The sequence below is a fragment of the Budorcas taxicolor genome, chromosome 11, assembly GCF_023091745.1.
Source record: "Budorcas taxicolor isolate Tak-1 chromosome 11, Takin1.1, whole genome shotgun sequence".
Classification (NCBI taxonomy): Eukaryota; Metazoa; Chordata; class Mammalia; order Artiodactyla; family Bovidae; genus Budorcas; species Budorcas taxicolor.
In genome coordinates this window covers 23,171,839-23,196,923 of record NC_068920.1, presented here as the reverse complement: position 1 = coordinate 23,196,923, position 25,085 = coordinate 23,171,839, and the positions used below count along the sequence as shown (strand labels likewise).

Genomic DNA, 25,085 nt, shown 5'->3' with positions numbered 1-25,085 from the left:
TCCTGAGAAGTGGTCTCCCTGAGTGCAGTGTAAGAGCCCTTTCCCCGGTCACAGGGGGCCTGGGAAGCCCAAGGGACGGAGGGATCCATCCATACCTGCTGCTCCTTGGGGTCTGACCTGGTTCTCTCCAATGGGCCACCCCCGTCAGTGAGCTCCACTCGCTCCGAGCACCCCCTCCTGGGGAAGGATGCGAGATGGGGCAAAGCTTCTCGCCGAGGCTATTAAGCCTTAGATCACACATGCTCTGATCAGTAGAGGTTCTCTACCTCTGCTTAAAATAATTTGAATTAGCAAAAACCGCTTCAAAGTAAACAATTAAATTGAAATGGTTGATGGGTGCCACAGGAATGCTTAAATGGCAGCTAAAAAAAAGAAAGAAAAAAAAAAAAAAACAATCCACAAAGAACTCCTAAGTAGGCATTTGCTATAAACTTCAAACTTACAAATACGTTGGGGGCAAGAGAGTGGGAGTGGTTTATGGAGACAGGAAAATCCACAACAGCTTAGAGGGGCAGAACTCGACTGTTCTTCTGTATCTGCAATGAATATTGGAGAACAGTTTCTTCATCCGAAAGGCTGTGGAAGATCTCTTGGCCTCCAAGTGGGACACGCGGTCCATAGCTTAAACTGAATTATGACAGTAATTTAAATATTCCTAAGAAGAGCTGAAGAAATCCATTTCATACTTTTGCATGACTTCAAGTTTACAGTTCCTGCAGTTTCCATCCCAAATTAGCAGACCCCAAAGACATGCATTCTGCGGAGAAGGCACGGCTTGAAATGCTTTTAAGGAAGATTGCTGTTTTCGAGTGGGCCAGGTGGCCAGACCCCATTCTACAGCCCATCCGTCAGGCACAGCAAGCCAATCCGGGAGGGAGGGAGGGAGGAAGAGGACGGGTGAGAGACACCTGATTGCACATTTTCTCACTTGCTGACTCATCCAGGAGATTTTGGAGCCTGGGGCAAGGCAGGGCTTTCCCAAGGGAGCCTGCAACTGTGCGTTGATAGACAGTTTTGTTTTTTTTTAATTCATTAAAATGTCAGCTTTGTCCTGAAGTCTGTAGTTTACTTCATGATACTATCTTGGAGGAAGAAGGGAGGAAGGGACAACACTGCATGACACATGTTCTGGTTCCATAATAAAAAAATATTGGTTTATAAGGGGAGTTCACACAAAGCATAATCAACTACACATAAAGTCTTCCACCAGCGGGAGCTTTTCCAAATCATAAGCATCAAAGAGATCGCTGATGCCTTCTTCCTCCCCGAGGCTTAGGAGATAGTCTTCTTGGAGCAGGGGAGGCAGTAAGTTCACAAATGGTCCTTCTAGGTTGGAAGGAATTTGGTCCTCAGTCTGCTGTAAAAGGTTGGCCGGGGAGGCCAGAGGAGAAAGGTTTGCCATAGAAATCGAGCAATCACTATGTCCTGAGTTGGTTGAAGCCAAGTCTGAGAAGAAAGAAAAAGGTGGTGGAAACAAGAATATAAGTTAGGCAAAAATCTAATCTGGAGGAAGCATATACATGTTGCTGTTACAGAAGCATGCACTCTTTTGCTAAGGACAATTAGATGACATTACGACATTGTTGTTGTTTAGTCTGTAAGTCATGTCCAATTCTTGTGTCTCCACGGACTATAGCCTGCCAGGCTCCTCTGTCCATGGAATTTCTCAGACAAGAATACTGGAGTGGGTTGCCACTTCCTTCTCCAGGGGAACTTCACAACCCAGGGATGGAACCCATGTCTCCTGTATTGGCAGGCAGATTCTTTACCACTGAGCCACTAGGGAAACCTGACATTATGGTATAGATCACCTCTTATACTACTGTGCATTGTTAAGTAGGGACTCTGGTCAGCTTTTTTTTTGTTCTTGTCTACTCACTCATCTTTTAAAATATCAACTGTTAACAAACAAGAATACAGGTAGCTTCAAAGATTAGAGACTAACAAGTTCAAAAACAAGTTTCTGATACCAGTTAGTCATCCTTTAGGAAAAACAGAACAAAACATGCAGACGGAAAAGCTGGCTTCCCCATAGAGATCACTGATTTTAACTTAGTCTTTTTTTTTTTTTAACAACTAGCTTATTAAAGATAATTCTGAAAATACAAATAAAAGGACACATCCACTTTGAAGTTCTAGGGTGGGGGGAAAAAAGTGGTCTTTGGTTTTACCATTTGAGGTGCCTTTTTTTTTTTCTCAATATTAAATCAGATCTGATTATTTAAATCACTTCTTGCTGCTATCTTGGAGGGAGAAAAAATGAAGTGCATATCTCCAATCTGAGACAACAAAAAGACTACAAAGAGCTTCCTTTGCTGTGGAGACAACGAAGGGAGGAATTAAGATTTATTTTTTCTTCTCTTTCCTTATTCTCTCCCCATCACACTGGAGGGGAAAAATTAAGATAAAACTTCTTGGGCAAAAGGCTTCCTTCTCCCAACTTTTTTTCAGTTCCCTCTCCAATAATCTGTGATATCACTCAGAGGTATGTGGCCAAGTATAGCTGGTGGTTCAGCTGGACAGCTCACACCTCCACTCTTCATTTTCACTGGTTTTCCAAAACACTGCAAAGAAACCGTTTCTGCTGATAGCAAAAGCCTGAGGGGACTCCATTAAGTGGGTGGAGGAGCCGTTTGCCCAAGATCATTATTTTCTTCTGCAAACTATTCGGAATTTTTTTTTTTAATGTAATATTAATGATAGAAATTTTTGTTTCTTGCCAAGACTTGTGATTCTGATACTGGATCCTTCTAGTTACCTTCATTTTTAACATAGTTTCCAAATGACAAAAGTGGAATTTTTACCTTTGGAAGTGGGTTTAGGGATATTCCCATTGTGGTCTTGGTTGTTTGTTTTCATTGGACTGTGTGTTTCAGTCTCTTCTGGACACAAATAAACCTCAATGGGTCCTTGGGTACTTGCCAAATGTATCTGTAGGCTCTATGAATAGAAGCGAGAAAAGTTCAAACTGGAAGCTGTTTTGTAATGTTCATGGAAAAATGAAAGTAAGGGTAATTTTCATTGTTGTGTTTGCTTCTCCACTGGTAGGCTATCTCAGTCAATGACTGTTAACCTATAGAGCAGGGGTCAGCAAACTACAGCCCAAAGGTAAATCCTGTCCACCAACTGGCTTTGTAAATAAAGTTTTATTGGGAAAAGTTACACCTATTCTCACTGTTTATCTGTTGCCTCTGGCTTCTTCTTCTCTTTTTTTTTATGCTGTAACAGTAGGGCTGTGCAGTCGAGTAGTCCCAACAGACTATAGGGCTCACACAGCCAACAATATTTACTTTCTGGCTCTTTATAAAGAAAAACTTTGCTGATCCCTGCCAAGAGGAGGTGAATCTTTTTTTTAAAAAAATTTCTTTTATGCAAACTATTAAAAGGTCTTTTAAATGTTCCAAATACCATATTTCCATGTTACTCATTCCTGAAGAGTAGATTTTTTTAATATTGAACTTTAATCGCCACTGCATGAATAGTAAGTAGTCTTAAGTGCTAGGAACTGAGTTTAATAAAAGAATACAGAACACTTATATTTAAAATTCTTCATCTATGTCATAAACCTATTATGATCATTTAAGACGAGAACTCTACACTAGATGGGAGTTTGTAAATTCCATTCTTTTTATTTTGTGTGCATTCTTTTACTACATTTCTTTATCTTATAGTCTAAGCTTATATTATCAAAGTATATCTGAAAACAATCACAAAAATATGCTTTAATTCTCATCTATCAACAATCCCAAAGTCTCATTTGATTGTGTAAATGTTAATGCGTTATAAATAAATAAATTCTTTAAATGTGCTAAGATAAGGTAGGGAGCTACTTTAAAACATCTGTATCTCTATTCATGGTGGGGACCATACCCAGGGTAATCAACATAAAAGTCCCCACTGGTTCAAATCAATCAGAGCCACCAGATAACAAATTATGAAAAAGAGTAAACCACAAAAGGGACAGGGCCCCATATGCCACTTTGTAAACTATCAACCACTTTGAGTTGAATGCTCTGCTATGTTAAAATTAGACCTTATGGACATTCAATACACAGCAAGCTGTTCATATGTTTTTAAGGTTAGGATTAAGTAAAACAGATGGGGAAGAACTCTCAAGCTTTCAGGAATATATGGATTTTAACTGACGTCAATGGTTCTTTAAACACTAGGCATTCCAATTTGCAGCAACACGGATGGACCCCGAGAGTGTCATACTGAGTGAAGTCAGTCAGATAGAGAAGGAAAAATATCGTATGACATCCCTTATACGGGGAATCTAAAAGGAAATGGTACAACTTACAAAACATAGACTCACAGACTTAGAAAATGAGCTTATGGTTGTGGGGGTAGGGGGACAGCTGGGAGTTTGGAATGGTCAGGTACACACTGCTATATTTAAAATGGATAACCAACAAGGACCTACCATATAGCACATGGAACTCTGCTCAGTGTTACGTGGCAGCCTGTATGGGAGGGGAGTTTGGGGGAGGACGGATACATGTTCTATGCATGGCTGAGTCCCTTCACTGTTCACCTGAAACTATCACGACATAATCAGCTATACTCCAATACATAATAAAGTTTATAAGGAGAAAACCAAAAAAACACCGGGCATTCCAAAAAGATCTCTGCAGATGAACAGAGATGTTATCTCCTTACCTCTATTGGGTCAGGCACTTCAAGTCTTGTTTCTGGAGGGGCTTTCACAACTATAACAGTTTGGTCTTTAAGGCCACTAATTTTTCGAATATCTTGATATGTAACATAAGCTAACGTAATGAGCGTTAAGGAACTCTTCCAACTAATTGTCTCAGATGTAACCACTATGAACAGAACCAAAAAGATGCATGGAAAAAATTTTAAGTATTTTACGTCTTATTATCTCCTTGTAGATCTTCTAAACAACAAATCAAATATATAGCTTTTTTCCTGCCCATTTCTAAAAAGTCCATGGCTACTTAAGATATTAACATAAAAACAGAAACAGAATAGTTAAACTCTCCAAAGAAAACTAAAACTCAGTTTGGTCAGGGCTTTTCAAACCAGATTCTGAATGTTCTGTCACTCAAGCTGAATGACGGCAGAATCTCAATTTACAGAAAAAATTTGAGCTCTATTAGCCATAATTTTGTTGAAACTGCAGTAACTTCTATTTGCTACTCTACTATTTGAAAGTGTCAGCAGCCACCCAAAATGAATGAATGAGTAGCAACTACATTTATCCGTGGAAGAACTCCAAGTCCCACTCAGGCAGACAGCTTGTTTTCTTAAGTGCACCTGGGCTGGTTGTGCTATAGACTGCTTGCTGATAAGAGTGTCATTATTTCTCTGTTAGGAAAACTGTCCTTTCTATAATATTATTAACTACAATATTTTGGTGCTCACATGGAGGAAAGCAGCTTCCAGATGCTCTGCAAACTAAATGATTAAGGAAAAGAGTAAAATCATATTCAGTACTCTCAGTAGCTACTTCTGGGCACTGAACAATTCTTTAAAGTGCCCTGACTGACAGTCAAACCTAAGAGGATATTATGAAAGAATATGGTATTTATTATATGATAAAGGTATTTGAGCAAGCTTGCTTAGAGAGACAGGCTTTGACTTGGTGCTACTAGAGAAGAGGTCACATAGCTTTCTTTTATAAAGGATAGGGAATAACATAATTAATCTACAATGGCTTTAGCCAGTTGCTTTTTTATATTAACTTACCAAAAAATGCCTAGGATGAAACAGCAAATCACAAGCCAATGAAGGCATTTCCGAAGATAACATAGTGAAAGGAGTCTGTGATCTAATATGTTCGATACAGTCATAGGACTTAGCCTAGAGGAAATGATGTCCCTTAGATTAGTAGCTTTTTATTAGAAATTAAAGGAAGCTATGAACCTACTGTCTAGAAAAAAACACCTTCACCCATAATCTACATGCACATTAAAAACATTTTTTTTGGCTGCACTGAGTGGAATGTGGGATCTTAGTTCCCTGACCAGCAATCAAACCTGCCCCCTGCAGTAACCACTGGATCCCCAGGGAAGTCCCTGCATGCACATTTAGGGGCATCTCTCACAGACTATTGGAGTAGGAAATGGCAACCCACTCCAGGCTTCTTGCCTGGAGAATCACTTAAACAGAGGAGCCTGTGGGCTACAATCCTTGGGGTCACAAAGAGTTGGGACACGACTGAAGCGACTGAGCATCCAGCATCTCACAGCCTAGCATGTTAAGTCTCAGTAGTTCAGACAACAGCTAATTTACTGCTGAGCTTGACAGAACAGCTCATGCAGGATTCTAGGTTTTAGGTCATCTGTCTCATCAAGGAAGCCAATTGCTTTCTTTATGGAAGACTTGACAGTTGTGAATTTTTACTGAGAACAGTGGGGAAACTGATAACTAGGTACTTGCCCCACAGCCCACTGTCAGAAAGCTATCTGACAACTTATTAAAATAAAAGCTCATCTACAATTACCCAACATGCTACAGGAAGGAAAATTTCAACACATATGTGAACAAGCCGTACCACATTCGGAACTGGATGGCAAATTGAAATAAATTGTGCAAACATATTCTCTAATCTTACAAACTTGAAAGTGCTTCCCCTGTGGCTCCCTCCTGAATTTGTTTCTCAGGATAGCAGTCCCTGTAAGGAAGCTTTCACCTTCTGCCACAAAGGCCCCTGAGAAAGCTAATGTAGGTGATAAAGCTACAAGTTGCCAATCATGTGTAAAAACCACACCTCCTCCTCTAAGGGGGCTCCTGACTACACAATGTAGGAAACAGCCCAGCTATAGCTATTCTTATTTCTTCCCCTGTAAAACCACCCTGGAGGGCGGGGTGGGCGTCAAATCATCACACCTCTTCTCCAGCTCACTAACCATCAGCTGACAAGGTTAATCCTTTGGCCAACAGGAAATGAACAACTGAGTTTTTTAAAAAACTGCTTGAATTGGAAAACAAATGTCTCCATAACTTTAAGCGAAAGGTTACTTTAGATGAGACACTACAAGAAACTGGGCAGGTCACATTTTATTTTTTGTCTAACGAAGATAAATGTGGAGCTAAAATTAGAGACAGGATTATTTAAAATACTGGTTTTGTTTTCTACTAATAACTGAGAAGATTGCAAAATCTTCTTGTCAACACAATGAAGTAATCGCCCTCCTCTATGGTCTGACGTGAAGTGATGACCAATAAGTTCCCTTCAAGTAGTCAACAGACTGCCAGCCAGTTAAGAACAAGAGTTGGCCTTTTAGTACTTTTACTTTCAAGGACTAGAAGAATGGATAAACTGAGATTTCTTAAGCCTTAGGGTGCTTCTGAAATCAGTTTTCAGTCCTGTGATTCAGCACTGTTGTTGCTGTTTAGTCCATCAGTCATGTCTGACTCTGTGACCCCATGGACTGTAGCCCACAAGGCTCACCTGTCCATGGCATTCTCCAGGCAAGAAGACTAGAGTGGGTTGCCCTTTCTTTCTCCAGGGGACCTTCCCCACGCAGGAATCCGACCCACCTCTCCTGCATTGGCAGGCAGATTTTTTACCACTGAGCCACCATAATGTGCTTTAAAAATTATAGAACAATTCTTCTTACACTCATTCAAGTCCTTCAACTATAGTTCGGTCACAGAGTCAATAAATTCCAACTGCTTCCAATATCTGATGAAATGAAAACAGAATATAAGAACCCCAACAATGACAGCTAACACCCATCCAAAATCCGGGAAGCCTAAGATGAATCTGCTGAATGTTATCATTAATATGAATACTAACAGCTTACAGATCTCATGAATAGTGTTGCCCTATGCTATGAATGTCCTCGTATGTCCCAACCACACGTGAATAAAATGCTTTAAAAAATAGTTCCCGTCTGGTTATCAGAAGAAAGATGATAGGATACAGTCTAATAACTATCATTCCATACATACTGAATACACATACATGCCCCCCCCCAACTTACTTGGATGAAACTAGGGTAAAATTCTACCTTGCACATAAAAGTCAGATGGTCAACTCTGGAAATAGTCTAGAAAGCACTGACCCCCACTGAACAGGTGGCACAAAGGATATCTTTGATTCTCTGAATCCTCGGTTAACAGTTTGAGGTCCAGGGTGCAGCTTTGGATCAGTTCATCTAATTTCTTCTCTTCCTGACTGAGCTCGGTCACTTCTTTTGACAGGCCTTGACACTGGGCCAGCATGCCCCCGTCCTCAGATAGACTGCAGCCCCTGGAAATCCAAACACAGACTCTGCCTGGCTGTTCAACGGGCCAAAAGGGTGGTGGTGGGGGGGGGTGGTGGTGGTGGGGGGGGGTGGTGGTGCTGGGGGGGTGGTGGTGCTGGGGGGGTGGTGGTGGTGGGGGGGTGGTGGTGGTGGGGGGGTGGTGGTGCTGGGGGGGGTGGTGGTGGGGGGGGGGTGGTGGTGGTGGTGGGGGGGGTGGTGGTGGTGGGGGGGTGGTGGTGGTGGGGGGGTGGTGGGGGGGGGGGAGGGGTGGGGCAGTGAAAGGTAGGGCTGGGAGAAATGGTCCTTCGGGTAAATGTCCCCTCTTGATGCAGGAGGTCACATTGCTTGTTAGCCAAGTGTTAAAATTAGAACGTTTATACATTTTTTTTATACATACAGTCCTTCACTTTTCACACCATAGAAATTAAGTGAAGAAACACTGCTATTTTCAGGTTTCTTTCCTCCGTAGGAGGCCTGTTTCTTTAGAAGACTCAAATTCAAAGGGCAGAAGGAGGCAGCTCTTCTTCCTGCCACGTGCCTCCCAGTGGGGAAAAAGAAATGGGGAGGGGGGTGTGGGGGGAAGGAAAGAAACAGTAAGGTGGAGAGACTGGAAGGAAAAGATGGAATCGTTCAAAAATTCAACCAAACATCATCCCAAAAAAGCATGAAAAACCTAGGTAATTTCTGAGGGTCTTATATCAATAACTAAAAAGGAAAAGGAGGTTACGGAAACACAGATGTGCTGGATGCAAGAACAAAGACCAATCCCCAACAGGTCTGTCTCAACCACTAGCTAAAATGGGTTACTGAATCGTCACAAAATGCCAAAAAGTTCAAGAAAACTACCTGTTTGTTTTATTATGTTTGAAGCAGTATTTTTTCAAAGTCAACCCATAACAGACTAATTCCCTCTAATAAGGCTTTGGAAGTTGCTTCTCAAATACTGGGTGTTCAGATTCTCTGTCCGTAATTCACAAATGATGTGATCACACATTTAATCACACATTTAATCATGCACGTGGGTGTGTAGGTGACAAGTATTATCATCTCGGCTTTCCAGAAGGAACCAAGGCATTTGTCTTGACTTAATTTACACAGAAAGTGAGTTAACCTGCAGTGAGAACCATGGATAAAGATACTGTGTATATACACGTATGTGTTCATACACAGCCATAGACAGTTTCTAAATTCCTATTAGAGACAAGCCAGAGGCCTGTGTAAGCATCTATTAGATTACATGGGAGCACACATGCTGATAGGAGGGTGACAGTCGGACAGCAAGTTACTGTACATCTGCAGGGCCCTATTTAATCCCAGGATCCCCTTGCTTGAGGCTGATTGAATATAAATCCTTTTATCTACAATACCATCTAAACAGAAGGTCTCTTTGTAAAGAGACTTTGAACTTCTGGCTAAGGAACTGAGGAGAGAGAAAAGAGTAGGAGAAAAAAAGGAATGAAGTGTGGGCATGAGTGTGAAAGCTGGGGCTGGGAGAAACCCCGCTGCAGTTTGCAAGGAACCCCACCCCCAACCCAGCCCAGGGCCAGCCAACTGGAGGTGGCGGGGGTGATCCATACTCACATCCACTGCACGTTATTTTTAGACTTCTTCTTAATGAGGTGGATGCCTTCCAGGACATTGGTGATGTCATAAATCCTTCTCTTTTGCACCTTCAGCACCTCTGCTGCCTTGTTCAAATCCAAGACCCCATCAGGTGATTGGCTCAGTAGCTGAATGAACTTCTTGGTGAGCAGACCAAGGGATGTATCATACCGTGTTTTTTCTGAGGGAGATTTTGGAGCTTAAAGAAAAACAAAAACCAAGCGGGTAGGGGGGATAGGGGGAAAGGTAAAGAAATGAAGGGTTTCTTTGCAGTCAAGCAAGCCCCCTCTCCCCCAGCAGCCCAGGTATTAGCGTCAGAAGCAAAGCTGTTGTTGCTGATGTTTTTGGTGAGTCATAGAAAGCTATAAACTGCTTTATTAGAAAAGGAAGGGATGGAATAAAAACTCCTGTTTGATGAAAGTGTTTCACTGTGAATTTCTCAGTAGTTTTTATTTTGACTTATCTTACTCTCTGGGACTAGTGAAGTATCTCACAGATGGTAGGTGTTCAAAACTATCTGTTGAATGAATGAAAAGTGCTGTAGCCTCATGGAATCAGCACACATGGAGCCTTAACTCAATGGGTTCAGACTGTGAACCTCTCAGCTTTTGATGACAGACCCATCCTAACTGGCTTTTCAGACTCCTTTATCTGTTTGTATATAACTTGTTCACCAACTTTTCAAATAATGTAGATGAAGAATGCCTAGGAAAGTCTGTCAATCCCATCTCCCCATCCCTCTGGTATGAAATATCCCCATTTAATATTGTATTTACTCTCTTATAGGTATACAGGTCAAGGGTTTAACTGAATATGACACACAATTTGTGGACTCCCTAATTCATAAACTACAGGTTAGAAGAAGATGAAGTCTAAATTAATTTCGCCTCCACATTAAATGCCAGAGACATAAAGGACAATTTAGCTATTTACAACCTCCTCTTCTCTCAAAGAAACAAGGATTGTGTTGATGGAAATGCAAACTAGCTGCAATTCACTGGTCTCCATCAATTCTTATGCTGCCATATGCTGAGCTAGAGATTTAGGCCAACGGAGGTAACACCTAATGCCCAGCTAGCCTTGGTCCCTCAAGTAAGGTCCATGAAGGCAAGTTAAAGTTAGATTTGACTATGGAATGGTACCAAAGAGTTTACATTCTGAGTTGAAAAATCAAACTGCTCACATCAACAGAGGCCTCCCCTGAAGTCAGCATACAGGTAACAGGACTCACTCTGTAAACCTTTCACTGGGTGTCTGCAGACATATTTATTTTTTCGGACAGGCAAAGACAGAAATGAAAAAGAACCAAACATGCCAAAATTGTCCACACCTCGGCGTCCCTTCAGCCACGAGCTCTGAAAGTTGGGAAGCTCACACCTGGGGGAGGGAGAGACGACAGAATCCTTACTTTTTGGGCTGTCTGGACTCCGGAGTGCCGCTCTTCCTTTGCCCTTGGGGGTTTTTAAACCATCTGAGAGGTACTGCTGGCCGCTTTCTCCTAGCTCCAGCCTGCGCTTTGCCTAGAATAAGAGAGTACAGTTGTTGGTCGCGGGTCATGTGGACGATCACAAGTGAGGCTGCGGCCTGGCTCCTGCCAAACGCAGCAGGCTTGCATCAGCCCTACCCTGGCCCCCTCGGCCTCCTCTGGGTCTCAGGTCCCTCCAGCCTGGGCTGCCTGGAACCCTCCAAGGTGGGGCTCTCGCCTCCTGTGCACAGATGGACAAATCCAATGATCCTTCAGGCTTAGGCTCTGCAGCCACTTTGTTCACTTACTCATGGATTCCACACACGTGCCAGGCATGGGGCTGGAGACTAAGAACACCACAGGCACCGTGGAACTTTAATTCACTTTTCCCTAGCAAACCCTGGCTGCTACCTTCATCTCTGACCTGGACTGAACCCCCTTCCATGTGTTCCCCCAAACACTCTAGGTTTGTTGGTATCATAACACTTGCTGGATATGAGTTATTTTACTTATCTGTTTCTCATTTCCTTTAAGGCAGGGACTGTTTCCCATTTATCTTTGCATACCTAGGGCTTGGCACAGAGCCTGGGTTTCTGTAGGTATTCAAACACACACACAGTCTCTCTCTCTATATATACATATATTGATATATTCAATGAAAGAAAGAGTGATTGAACAGGAACACAACCAGTCACAGACTACAAATGGTCATTCATCAGAATAAAAAAATACCAGAAACACTCAATCTTGGGCTTCCACTAGGATTACTTTCTGCATTTTGTTATCAACCTGGGCAAACGAGAAGTTCTCACCCAACTTTTTCATCTGATTTTCACTTTAAAAATATCCACTTTCTGTCTTCTGTGTACTGGGCTCTGGGCTTAGGGAACAGAGCTAAGCAAGACAGATAAAGAGTCCCTTGGTTCTTACTGTGTAGAGACCAGGAGAGAAGCCAGATAATTAAGTAAGTAACTGCTGACTGCACGGGTGTGAAGGGCGTTCAGACAGGGGTGGTACCAGCTAGACACCCACATGGCAATGTGCATTTAGGCTCATTTCAGGGCGGATTCTTCTAATGAGGAGATTCACAATTTCAAAATAACTCCCCATGACGTAGACACCGAAGTAACAACTTATCAGCTGATGACACATATCCAGCTTCTCTACGGAAAAGTTATCAGCTAAATTCATTCTGTTCACTACAGCGGCCATGAGCCACAGGAGGCTCATGTGAACGGACATGTGCTGTCCATGTAAGACACATGCTGGATTTCAAAAACTAAGGGTGAAAGAGCTCATGAATCATTTTTTTAATATTGATTACATGTTAAAATGGTGCTGTTTTGGCTTTATTAAATAAGATACTATTAAAGTGATCATTTTATCTATTTCCATATCTATACACACACACGTATATATCTTATTGTGTGGCCTGCGTTTGTGGCACACATTATCTTTCCACTGAGCAGTGCTGAGCTAAACACTGTCCACTCCAAAGGCTCAGAAATGACAATTAGCAAATTAACTCTGTGTGTGTACTAAGCAGCTTCAGTCGTATCCAACTCTGTATGACCCTATGGACTAGCAAAGCCCGCCAGGCTCCTCTGTCCATGGGATTCTCCAGGCAAGAATACCGGAGTGGATTGCCATGACCTCCTCCAGGGGATCTTCCAGACTCAGGGACTGACCCTCCCCCGTCTCATGCCTCCTGCACTGGCAGGCGGGTTCTTTACTACCACTTGCCCCACCTGGGAAGCATGTCATCATCTGCTCCCAAATAGTCCGTCAAATCCTTGTATGGGCCTGTTGCTTTGGCTGGCCCAGCGAACATTCCTTCTTCATCAGGCAAGTTCCCTGATTGTTCTTTGGGGAGCATCTCTTCCCAGAGACAGGTGTATCTGTGCACACAGGTGACCCTGACCAGGCTTGTCTTTCTTTCCATCCTCCCCCTCCCCCACAATGATTGAATCAGATGACCTAGAACCAAAGCTGGGTGAACAAGGCAACCCAAGGAAGTTTTCTGGAACTGCTAGGAAGGGGTGTGGCTTGTTAGTAAGGTTAAGCTGTTAGCCAGAAATGGCCTGAAAATGAGGCCTCCCCAGGGGAAAGCGCAGTGAGGAAAAGGAGAGATGGGAGTCTGAGGCCATCCTTCAGAACTCTGCGTTAAGGTCATGAAGTTGGTCTTCCCCAGACTTTTCAGTTACACTAGCCAATAAAGCCTCTTTTTTTCCTCAGAGCACTTTGAGATGGGCTCCTGAAGGTGTGCTGAGGACCTTCTGAAGGACCGACCTCCTGAAGGAAGGTGAGGTGGGCCGAGTAAGAGCCTGTGGAAATGGCTGAGTCACGACGGGCTCCAGTGCAATGTGGAGCTGGCGTGCATCGCTAGAGAGGGACAGGGTGTGGTGGCCACTTCTTGTGGTCTTCAGGAAATTATTACTGGGAGAGACAAGCTTCATTTGAGGCTTACCTAAAAGTAGAGAAGGAGAAAAGCTCTACAGCTCTGCTCTAGAGATGCTTTCTCTCTGTAAAAAGGAACCCAAGAACTTAAGAGAGCTGTATTCTCTGCCCCGGTTAGCACCCACAGAAGGAAAGTAAAATGGGAAAAGAGCTTGGGATCCTAAACTCGTGCACCCTACAGGCTGCATCCTCCTGACCCCTCAATAAAGAACCATCTGCTGGCCAGCAGCCTGGGGACAAACTCGTTTTTGCTTCCCCACCCTAGGCTGTTGTTTCTAACTGCTCTGAGGCTAAGGTCTGTGGAAGCAGTAGGCTGCGGGCTGGGGGAAATTCTGAGATCTGTTGCTAAGAAATTCAGATTCAACTTCAAGGACCAGAACTAGTCAGGCTGTGTGACTTTGGTAGCCAAGCACCAGACCAGAGTGGACCAAATCTCAATACTAGATAGAAAATCGACTCAATTTGAAAGGCACCTGAGAAACTGACGGCCTATGACACCTCCGTCTCTAAGGGAATCAGTCACTAAGCCTGTGAATTTATACCCAAAGGAAATGAAAGAAGGGCACCCTCAGAAAAATCCTCCCAAAGGATAGAAATCAGAGTGGCCATCTTGGCCCCACAAGGTCACATCTCCAGGAAGCATTCTGTTGCGGGGAGGACACAATGCGCTTTGGGAGGTGAACTCTGTGTGTGATCTCCCCTTTTTCAAATGGAAGTTTCGAGCTATCCTGGTACCTTTCTTCCACTGGGTAGTGAATGGGGACTAAACTGAACCACACAGAACTTGTGCAGGTCCTAGATCTGAAGACAGGCACAGTAACAGGACTCTGGGGGAAGGGCTCCACATTTTGATATATGATCCAACAGCATTACCTTAATGGTTACCTTAGCAAGTTCCAGCACACATGCTTGCTGAAACAAACAAGAAGCCAGATGGGAGGATTTAAACAGGGCAGGTAGTCTCCACCTACACACCCCCTTGCCCTGGGCAGAGCAGCAGCACAGAGGAAAATCTCCTCCTGGTTATCTCAATGTTTGTTTGCTCTTAGTCTTGCTGAACGGAGAGCTACCCGGTTTATAAAGGGATCTTCATACTACACGCCCTCTACCAGTAAAGCAACTAATACATCTGGTACTTTACAGAAGGCCCAGCCATTTGGTCCTGAGGAGTAAATGCTGACCATGAGCCACGCAGCATCTTCCTGAGCTGTCATTATCAAGGGTGGCTTTTACTGGAAAGGAAGTATGTGCTAACTTTAGGACCTCAGCCCCAACTATGATGACATGACTCTCTATGGAAGAGTTGCACCATTAAGCGGTTCAGAAAACATACACATGAAAATAACAGGAATAACTGTCAGGCAGCCAAGCCAGGCAGTTCCAGTGGGAACATACATGGTTTCCGTCTACCTTGCTATTTCTTGCTCCTAATTTTTTCATCCGGGGAACTTCTTCACAGTTCTTAGTTTAGGTGGTTTCTTTGTCTCCAAGCTTGAGAACAAAATGTCTGACACTGTTCAGCATCTTAGGCTGGCCCTTCCCATTAAAGTTGCAGAGGTGGGTGCCTCAATCTGGGCCCACCCATCAGCATGGTCCAATGACCAAAGCAGGATGAATCAGTCAGTAATGGGATTTCTGTTGGATAGTACTGGGTTCTTTTCACTGCGAGTTATTAGGCTAGTAGGACATGAGCCTGGAGCTCTCTAGGAGATGAGCCAACAGAGAAGAAAGCAGAGTTAAGAGCTGAAGGGAGACTGAGTCCCTTCAAAGGGGTTGCTAGATGTCACCAGTCCCCAAAACAGAGCTACTCTGGACTTTCATTTGTGTGAGCTGACAAATGTCCCTTTTTGGTAAATGACAGCGGTTAGATTACTATCACTTGCAACAAAGAGTCCTAGATACAGCCTTTTAGTATTAACTATAGTCCCTTGGACTGCAGGGAGATCCAACCAATCCATTCTGAAGGAGATCAGCCCTGGGATTTCTCTGCAAGGAATGATGCTAAAGCTGAAACTCCAGTACTTTGGCCACCTCATGTGAAGAGTTGACTCATTGGAAAAGACTCTGATGCTGGGAGGGATTGGGAGCAGGAGGAGAAGGGGATGACAGAGGATGAGATGGCTGGATGGCATCACTGACTCAAATGGACCTGAGTCTGAGTGAACTCCTTGGTGATGGACAGGGAGGCCTGGCGTGCTGCGATTCATGGGTCTCAAAGAGTCGGACATGACTGAGCGACTGAACTGAACTGAACTGACACTCAACATTTGAGTGCTTACAATATATCATATAACAGGTTAATCGCTTTCCATTTGACTATGTATCTTATTTTTACAACAACCCCATAAAGTGGTTAATATAATTTCCTACTTTACAGGAGAAAGTGGAGATTTCGATCTCTTAAATAACTTTTCCAATATCCCCACAGCCAGTAAATATGTACTCTAAAGTCTGTGTCTATAACCATTCCATAAAATGATAGTGAAAGATTGGCATATAAAAATATTTGAAGTTATATTAAACTGATACCATCTTACTTTATGATAAACTTGTCTTATTTTATTCATAATTATAAAAAACCTTTCCTTTACATAATAAACGCAGAAGATAATTTAAGCAGCACAAATGGATATACCTGGACAGCTAATCTGTCTCCCATTCTTTTCTGTTCCTTTTAAAATTTTTACTGAGGATAGCTGATTTTCAATGTTGTGTCTTTCTCCCACTCTAGATCCACAATTCCCTTCCTCAAAGTAAGCACTACCAAGTTACTTAGATATCCTTTTAGACAGGCTGTGTAAATACAAGTACATATAGTTTTAAACCATCACACCTTATTAAAAAAAATTTTTTTTAACACAAATGGTAGCAAACCACACACTGTTAATAATATGTCTTGGAGTTTGGTCCCTATCAGTATACATAGAATGACTTTATATTTTAGAGCTGCATAATAGTCTATCCATTAATATATCATGGTTTGTTTACCTAGACAGACACCTACTAATGGGCATTCAACACTCCTCTGTTATAACCACTTCCCCAATAAATATTCATGACAGCATCATAGGCTAGGCATTCCTAAACCCATCTTGCACTGAGGCAGAGAAGTTAAGGATTTACCTAAAATCTCAGTTAATAAATCACAGAAACCAGGATTGAACTCGGGTCTGTTCAAATAGCTTGTCAGTGACCATGACTTCCTGGACTGATTGACACGTCCCTCCTTTGCTGGATAGTGGTTTCTGAGCTGTTGGGGCATGATTTCACTATCATAACACATAGACTCTCCAGGTTTCCACACTGGACCATGAGCTCAGATCTTAAGTAGCTTAGTTTCCCCAAAGCCTTGCATATGGTATGCACTCAATCAAACTAACGTATTTATTTTCAATGAATCGAGGAATAAATTCCCAACGTTTTTTGGCAGGTAAATCACAAAACTCCAACATTACCAACCTATAAAAGGGATAAATATATACATATATATACATACACACAAACATCCATCTACATGTTTTCAAATATTTTTTTTCAGATATATTTATAAAGGGAAAAAATTAAGGTTGCACAAGAATATCTCATGGGGGTAAAAAACTATAAAACTATAGACCTCAATATGAAATTTCCCATGCATCCACAGAGAAGTCTGAAAAGATCCACATGCAATGTTAATGGAGATTATGTCTAAGAAGTAAAATTAAATATGAGGTAATGATTTCATGTTTATAGTTCTGTAATAGTTGGTTGGATTTCACAAAGTGAGGAGTCTGTATACACATTAAATGTCTATCTTTCAAACTAAAACTTCCATTTTTTGGAGTATATTCTGAGAACATTTATGTTGTTTCTACGGTTTGTCTATTAAAAACAGCACACCCAGTTTCTTGAATATTTATACTTTTCCCTATGTATCTAACATAAATGCCCAATCTCAGAAGAAAAATTCAGGAAGTTATTCTACATTTATATAATGTAATGTTATACAATTAATAATGATATGTTTTATTTATGTATATAAGTTTAAGGATACATAATAACAGTTTAACAGTATTAATCTTTGGGTGGTAGGATTACAGTGATTTTATTTTCTTAACTTTTTCATTTTTCTTTTTTTTTTTTAATGCTTTATTTATTTATTGGCCTCACTGTTCCCTGACCAGGGACAGAACTCATGCCTCCTGCAGTGGAAGCACAGAGTCTTAACCACTGGATTCCACAGAAGTCCTCTTCCTAACTTTTAATATTACTAAGTCACTTTAAAGTGAGTGTGGGTTTCTCGCATCAAAAGAAAAATGAAAATCATTTCCATTTGGAGTTCAACAAAAAAAGTCTAGTGGTTTATACTCACTCAATGTGTACAGGTACTGGTTCAAAACAAAAATGGGGGTAGGCTACCAGAACAGGCATCCCATTTTCATGGTGGGAAGGGAAGTGGTGTTCTTATGTAGCATTCAACTGAGTCATAGGAAAAAAAAAGATAAATCAAGAAAAAAATCATTCTGTGAACATTAAAATAAACTCCCTTTACCCTGGTTAACAGATCTGAGCAAAGGAAAGAATTTAGAGATATTTTGTCTCCAAGTCAAGGGCAAGATAGGGCATTCTGAACAGAGGGAGGGAAATAGAGGAAAACAGACTTTAAATAAATAGCATGAGGACCAGATTCAATACAACAGTGAAATGACCCAAAGGAGGCAATCTCCAGCTTGAGACCAGACCACACTTGAAACTCACTTGGATTCTGGCCATTAGGTCAGTGGGTTAGGGCACGGGGATTTTAGAAAAAGAATACCTAGTTTCCAGCTGTGACTATATATTAACTCAATCTGGTTAACCATTTAAAAAGGGAGTGGGAGCTGGGGGCCTTAAGCAGGCAGTCCAAGCACAACTGGAAGCACAGTGACTTGCAAGGGCCCTGGTTTGGAGGGGCTGGTGGGTAAGCAGGGGAGCTTGGGCGCAGAGGATGAAAGAAGGGCCAGATCATTGTCCCTGAAATACCAGACTAATAACCACACTGCCAGCATCAATCTTTCATTGAACATGAGGTTACCTAAGAGGAAGAGCTCTGGTCTTCCCAGTTTTTTCCAGCAACAGGTTAAGTTTAGAATCTATCAAGAGAAGCTGTTAGGTGAGAAGCCTACTCAGAAACCAGTATCTCACAGGACTGATGAACTGAACGGCACCCGAGAAGCGCAGATGGGAGCACTTGGCACCGGCAATAGCCGGTGTGCGTTTTTCTTGGAGATGCCGCCTGAGGTCCCACATTCAGCCACAAGCATCTGGTGGGCAGAATACTCTTTTCTTTCTCAGGTGCCTCCCTCCATGCCTGCTTCACGGCCCCAGCCAAATCCTTCCATCACTTCTCACTGGACTACTAGAATGGACCCCAAAACTGACCGTGTTGCTTCTTTTGATTTGTAAACAACAGATTTAGGCATTTTAACTTCGCTCTAACTTGTATTCGTGGACTAGTTTGGGAATCTAACCAGGTACACAAGAATGCTTCTGAAGGAAAAGAAATCTTAATTGACGTACACACTTTTGGAACAGAAGTCAATTACTTATGAACTGGTGACTGCCTTCCTTTCTATATTTAAAAACTTTGAATTAAAAGTTACTTGACTGTGACAATCTAGAGAGGTGGGATGAGGTGGGAGGTGGGAGGGAGTCTCAAGAGGGAGGGGATATACACATGGATACTTACAGCTGATTGAGGTGGGTACTTATGGCTGAATGTGGTGGGTATATGGCAGAAACCAACACAATATTGTAAAGCAGTTACTCCCCAATTAAAAATAAAAGTTACTTGAGGAAATAGATGGGAAAAATATATTTAAAAAAAAAACCACCCTGTCCATCCCCCCACCCCCACCCCATTCCCCATGAAAGTGGGAAATAACTCTTTCATATGAAGGTATAGAAAGCCTCCTTATCACCAGAATTAGGGAATTCAAGGGTAAGGAAGCCATATAAACAAACTTTGTTACTTCTTCATCAGTTTGTTACCCCAAGCACAAGCCCCTTTGTGGTTAAATTTTCACAAGTAATTGGTTCTTCATCTAAAATGATAAATGGCCTGCTTTGGTCACTTTGGGGATCTTAGTCCTCTGAGACCTCGTGCATATGAATTGCTTTTTCTTTTTTCCCCGTCCTCTGTTAATCTGTTTTGTGTCAATTAAATCATTACACGAGCCAAAGGAACTCAAGAGGGTTAGGGGAGAAATTCCCCCCTCTTGAATCAATCACAGAAACTGAAGACTCCTAGTCCTCTCTCGCAATTTCCCTAGAACCTGGGCTAGGGTTCCCTGGGCTGGGACAGGCAGATACACCTTCCCTAGATATGCAATTTGGAGTTGTTCCAGCCCAAGAGCAGATCGGTGGTGATGGCTGCGGTGAAATGTTTTAGGCGTGGTTCTGGCTACAGAACATTCCTTGTTTCTGCCTGTTTGCCAAGCCTGGTTCTCTAATCTTCCTGACAATTTAGTGGAGTTATCCAATATCCTTTCAATAAACATCTTTTCTGCTTAAGCTGGCCAGAGTTGGGTACTACTGCTTGCAACAGAGTCAGTTTCCGGATCCTGCTGTTAATTCGTTGTTTTCCTGGAACGCCTCCCAACAGTAAGTAGTATGGAAGAGAGAGTCTGAGCCCTTACATGCCTGAAACGTGTGTTCCACCCTCGCACCTGATGGTCTGTCCAAGCTAAGAATCAAAGGTTGACCGTCAGCAGCCCTCAGGACTCTGAAGTCACTGTTCCCAGGGTTTTGATATCCAGGGTGGATGATGAGAAACCTGCGGTCACAGATTCTCATTCCTTTGAAGCTCTGCGATTTTTAACTTCCCTCAAAGCTTCCAGGCTTGTCTCACATTTATTGTAAAATTTCACAACACATAGTCAGGTGTGCGTCTTTTTTTCACTCACTGTGGGCTTCTAGAAATTACATGCTTGGCCTTCAGCTGTGAGGAATATTTATGCTGTAAGCCATTCCCTCTCATTGTCATGGTCTAATCTTTCCGGAATTCCTATTCCTCTTGGCTTGATCCTCTAAAGCTTTCATCTTCTATTTTCCATGTCTTTTTGTTGTTGTTGTTCTACTCACTAACATCAAATTTACTTACTTGCTTACACCAAATTTAGCTTTTACTTGACTTAAAAAACGGGCAACTAGATTTTTAATTTCCAAGAATATTTGTTTCGCTCCCTCAACCTATTTTCATAGCATGTTGTTCTTGTTTTCTGAATAGTAAAGCCTCTCTAATACCACTAATTATTTTTAAGTGTTTTTTTTTTCAATTGTGAAAGTCACACAACAGAAAACATACTATTTTAACCATATTTAACACTATAGTTTAGTGGCATTAAGTACATTCACTAGTGCATGTATGTGGAATCTAGAAAAATGGTACAGATGAACCTATTTGCAAAGCAGAAATAAAGACAGATTTAGAGAACGTATGGACACCAAGCTGGGGCGGGGACAGGGAATTGGGGAATGGGATAAATTGGGAGATTGGGATTGACACATATACACTATTGGGTCTCTAAGTATAAGGCACTGTGCTTGGCACTTTATATCAGTAAATGAAACCACATAATAAAGGCAACTGTTTCTTTTGCAAACAGGAGCTGAAGCTCTAATGTCTTTCTACCCCTAATAATACGCTGGTCTTAAAAAGTGAAGACCTCTGAAAACCTTTAACAGAGTAATTCTGTCAATCTGTCTGTCTGGCTATGTATCTCAAACTAAGAGTAAATGGGTAAGAAGCTTAAGATAAAGTAATGATTAATAAGTTATATAGACCTAATGCTACTCAGATGAAATAAGAAAAAATGAGTAATACTTTTAATAATAAGAAACACTATGATCACCCTTTTTATCCGTGAGTCACAGAGGTCTCTAAATCAGAGTGGGCAAAAGATTTTTATCCCCTCTGCAATGCTTACGCTTTATTGCTCCCTTCAAAGTCTGAATTTTCTATGCTTTTACAGAAAAATAAATGACAGGGAAAATTGTGCAATTAAATTGCTAACTTAAAAGACAGCTTTACATTTATTCATACTACCAAATTCATAATGTGTTCTTCTTTAATTTAAATGATTGCTAGCCTTAAATATGTAGTTATTGCCCATAAAATGAAATTCAAGAATTCTTCTCTTTAGACATCTGAATTTCCAATTTGGAGGTTGGCAAAAGTATTTAAAATATATTCAGTGATGGGCAGTTAGGAAACAGGCTCTCATTCTGCTGCTCCCACTGGAGTACTATTTAATCTCTACTTCCCTTTCCAATTCCTAGATTTTTTTCCTTAAGATTTTACCTCCTTTCATCAGCAGTGGAATAAAACAGGAAGACCAGGTAGTAAATATCTTAGGCCTTGTGGGACACAGCTCCGTTGTAACTGCTCAAATCTGCTGTTGTAACAAGAAAGCAACCAGAGCACATACATATACCGGCTTGACTCTATTCCAGCAAAACTTTATTTAAAAACAGGCAGTGGAACAGATAGGGCCTTGGGCCACAGTCTATGGACTCACAGGATAAATCATTACCATCTTATAAATATTCATTATGTTTTATCAAAGGACATCTATGTTGCTCATACCAAACACTAAAATTTTATGAAGTGACAAAGCCAATCATCTTTTGGGCTAATGAAATTATATCTCTGTCATGCTTAATGTTATCTGTGATGACTCAAAACAAGTACTAAAAATAAAAGCAAATCTGAGCTATCCATTTGAAGAGTTGGACCTCATCCCATCCATGGAAAACAATGATAATTAAATACACAAAGGTACTTCTTTTTATGTCCTCGACCATTCACCTCTAAAAAAGATAGTTTATAGATGCAATAAACAGATATAAACAAATTCTTACCATGGGTTTGATGGATCAGTTTTAGAGAGTAGTAATTCACTGTTTCATTACTAGCACCAAAAAATATCAGCAGTCTTTCTCCCAGTGAGTTACTGTTAACACACGAGGGTAATGGTGAGTTCACAGAAGCTTGCTTCAGAACATAGTTGCTAAAATAGCTTGTAGCACAGTGCTGGTACCTTAAATCTCAGAAAAACAGCATGTGTTTAATTATCACCCAGGGTTCAAGGGACAGGGCACTTCGCTCTGGAGGACATAGATTCACAAACTATCTCCTGGTACAGAAGCAAGATATTAATAAATGGACTTCAAGAAGTAAGAATGGTTTGGGAAGATTTATGACCCTAAGAACTAATTGAAGAACTCCTTCTTAAAGTAGTAAAGTGTTACTTTAAGAAATACAAAGAACATAAAGCTGACATCTGCTAGTGTCGAATCATGTCAGCAATATTCAGTATTTGTACAATTGACTTGATGGCCAAAAAGTGTTGTTTTCCTGCTCACTCAACTTTCATTTTGTGGCAAACTCAATTCCTCTATTTGAGGGCTGGGAGTTTCTAGCCTGCAGCAGTACAGCAGGAAGGAACCCAGGTGAAGGCTGAGTTGAGAAGATGTTGATTAGAGTCTGGGAATTCAAAATAGCTACAATTTGGACAAAGGACCAAAAAGGAAAGACCTATTTAAAGAGAGAATCTTAGAAATCTGCAGAAGGTCCCTTGAATTCAGCAGACCCCTGACTGGTTGATGTATGGGAAGACACGAATCAAGTCCAGCAAAAACAAACACCCAAAGGGGATGGAAAACACTGTCGAGAGTTCCCACAGGGCCTGAAACCACAGGCACATTGTTCCTACAATTGTTCTCAGGCTGGGAAAAAAAACACACACAACAACTACTCATAATTCATGAGGTATAGGGTAGAAAACTCAGAAAAGTGTTGTCTCATTGCTGAGGCAAAAGTAGCCCTTGAATAAACATGCTCTTGTCCCACCCAAAAAAGCAAAGCCTGAAAGATCAAACTGTTTCTAAGAAACGAAACTGCATTTCAAAACAAAACTCAAGAATATTTACAGAAATACAAAAATGTCTAGCACCCAATAATGACTGTCATCCGACCAGAGATTACCAGGCTTCCAAGGAAGCATGAAAATCCCACCTATATTTAGGAGAAAAAAAAAAAAACTCAATCAATCAACAGAAATGAACCTAGAACCAACACAAATGTTAGAAATAGTAGACAAAGACATATATAAAAGTTGATGTAACTATATTGCATATGTTCAAAAAGTTAAGTAGAGACATAAATGACATAAACGTACAGTTTTTTTCAAGAAGTTCAGTATCTCAAACACAAGAAACATAAAGAAAACTGTATCAAGGCATATCACAATCAAATTGTTCAAAAATCAATGACAAAGTGAGAAAATCCAAAAAGCAGCCAGAGGGATTAAAAAAAAGGACAAGTTAAAAAAGGAAATTAAAATGATGGGAACTTTCCCATTTCTAAGTATGTAGTCAGAAGATAGTGGAGCAACATCTTTGAAAGCATTGACAGAAAAGAAACTGTCCAACCAGAATTTCATACCAAGCAAAAATATCTTTCAAAATCCAAAAGGCAAAACAGAGATTTTTTCTGAGACACAAAAGCTGAAAAAAACTTTAAGCAGTATATGTGCACTAAAAGAAATATTAAACGAAGTCCTCTGAGCAAAAAGAAATTATGCCAGATGGATGTATTTGTTGTTCAGCAGCTCAGTCAGGACAGACTCTTGGTGCAAGTCCATGGACTGCAGCATGCCAGGCTTCCCTGTCCTTCACCATCTCCCAGAGCCTGTGCAAACTCACGTCCATTGCGTTGGTGATGCCATCCAACCATCTCGTCCTCTGTCATACCCTTCTCTTCATGCCTTCAAGCTTTCCTAGCATTGGGGTCTTTTCAAGTGAGTCGGCTCTTTGCATCATGTGGCCAAAGTATTGGAGTTTCAGCCTCAGCATCAATCCTTCCAATGAATATTCAGGGTTGACTTCCTTTAGGATTAACTGCTTTGATCTCTTTGCTACCCAAGGGAGTCAAGAGTCTTCTCCAACACCATAGTTCAAAAGTATCAATTCTTCAGCACTCAGCCTTCTTTATGGTTGAACTCTCACATCCATACATGACAACTAGAAAAACCATAGCTTTGACTATATGGACCTTTGTCGGCAAAGTAAAGCTTTTTAATACCTTGTCTAGGTTGGTCATATCTCTTCTTCCAAGGAGCAAGTATCTCTTAATTTCATGGTTGCAGCCACTGTCTGCAGCGATTTTGGAGCACGAGAAAATAAAGTCTGTCACTGTTTCCATTGTCTCCACATCTATTTGCCATGAAGTGATGGGATCAGACGCCATGATCTTTGTTTTTAGAATGTTGAGTTTTAAGCCAGCTTTTTCACTCTCCTCTTTCACCTTCATCAAGAGGCCCTTT

General features: G+C 41.4%; 1 protein-coding gene across 1 annotated transcript in view; it reads right to left on the bottom strand.

The window, feature by feature from the left end:
* Nucleotides 1-890: 890 nt before the first annotated feature.
* E2F3 (E2F transcription factor 3) overlaps nt 891-25,085 on the bottom strand; it is an 80,866-nt gene continuing 56,671 nt past the window's right edge. Inside the window, exons 2-7 of the mRNA XM_052649371.1 lie at nt 11,227-11,338; nt 9,798-10,017; nt 8,063-8,221; nt 4,660-4,774; nt 2,805-2,940; nt 891-1,446 (exon numbers count right to left, since the gene is read on the bottom strand). Of these exons, the coding sequence (XP_052505331.1) occupies nt 1,184-1,446; nt 2,805-2,940; nt 4,660-4,774; nt 8,063-8,221; nt 9,798-10,017; nt 11,227-11,338 (1,005 nt within the window). The 3' untranslated portion in view covers nt 891-1,183. The remainder of the gene's footprint in view (nt 1,447-2,804; nt 2,941-4,659; nt 4,775-8,062; nt 8,222-9,797; nt 10,018-11,226; nt 11,339-25,085) is intronic.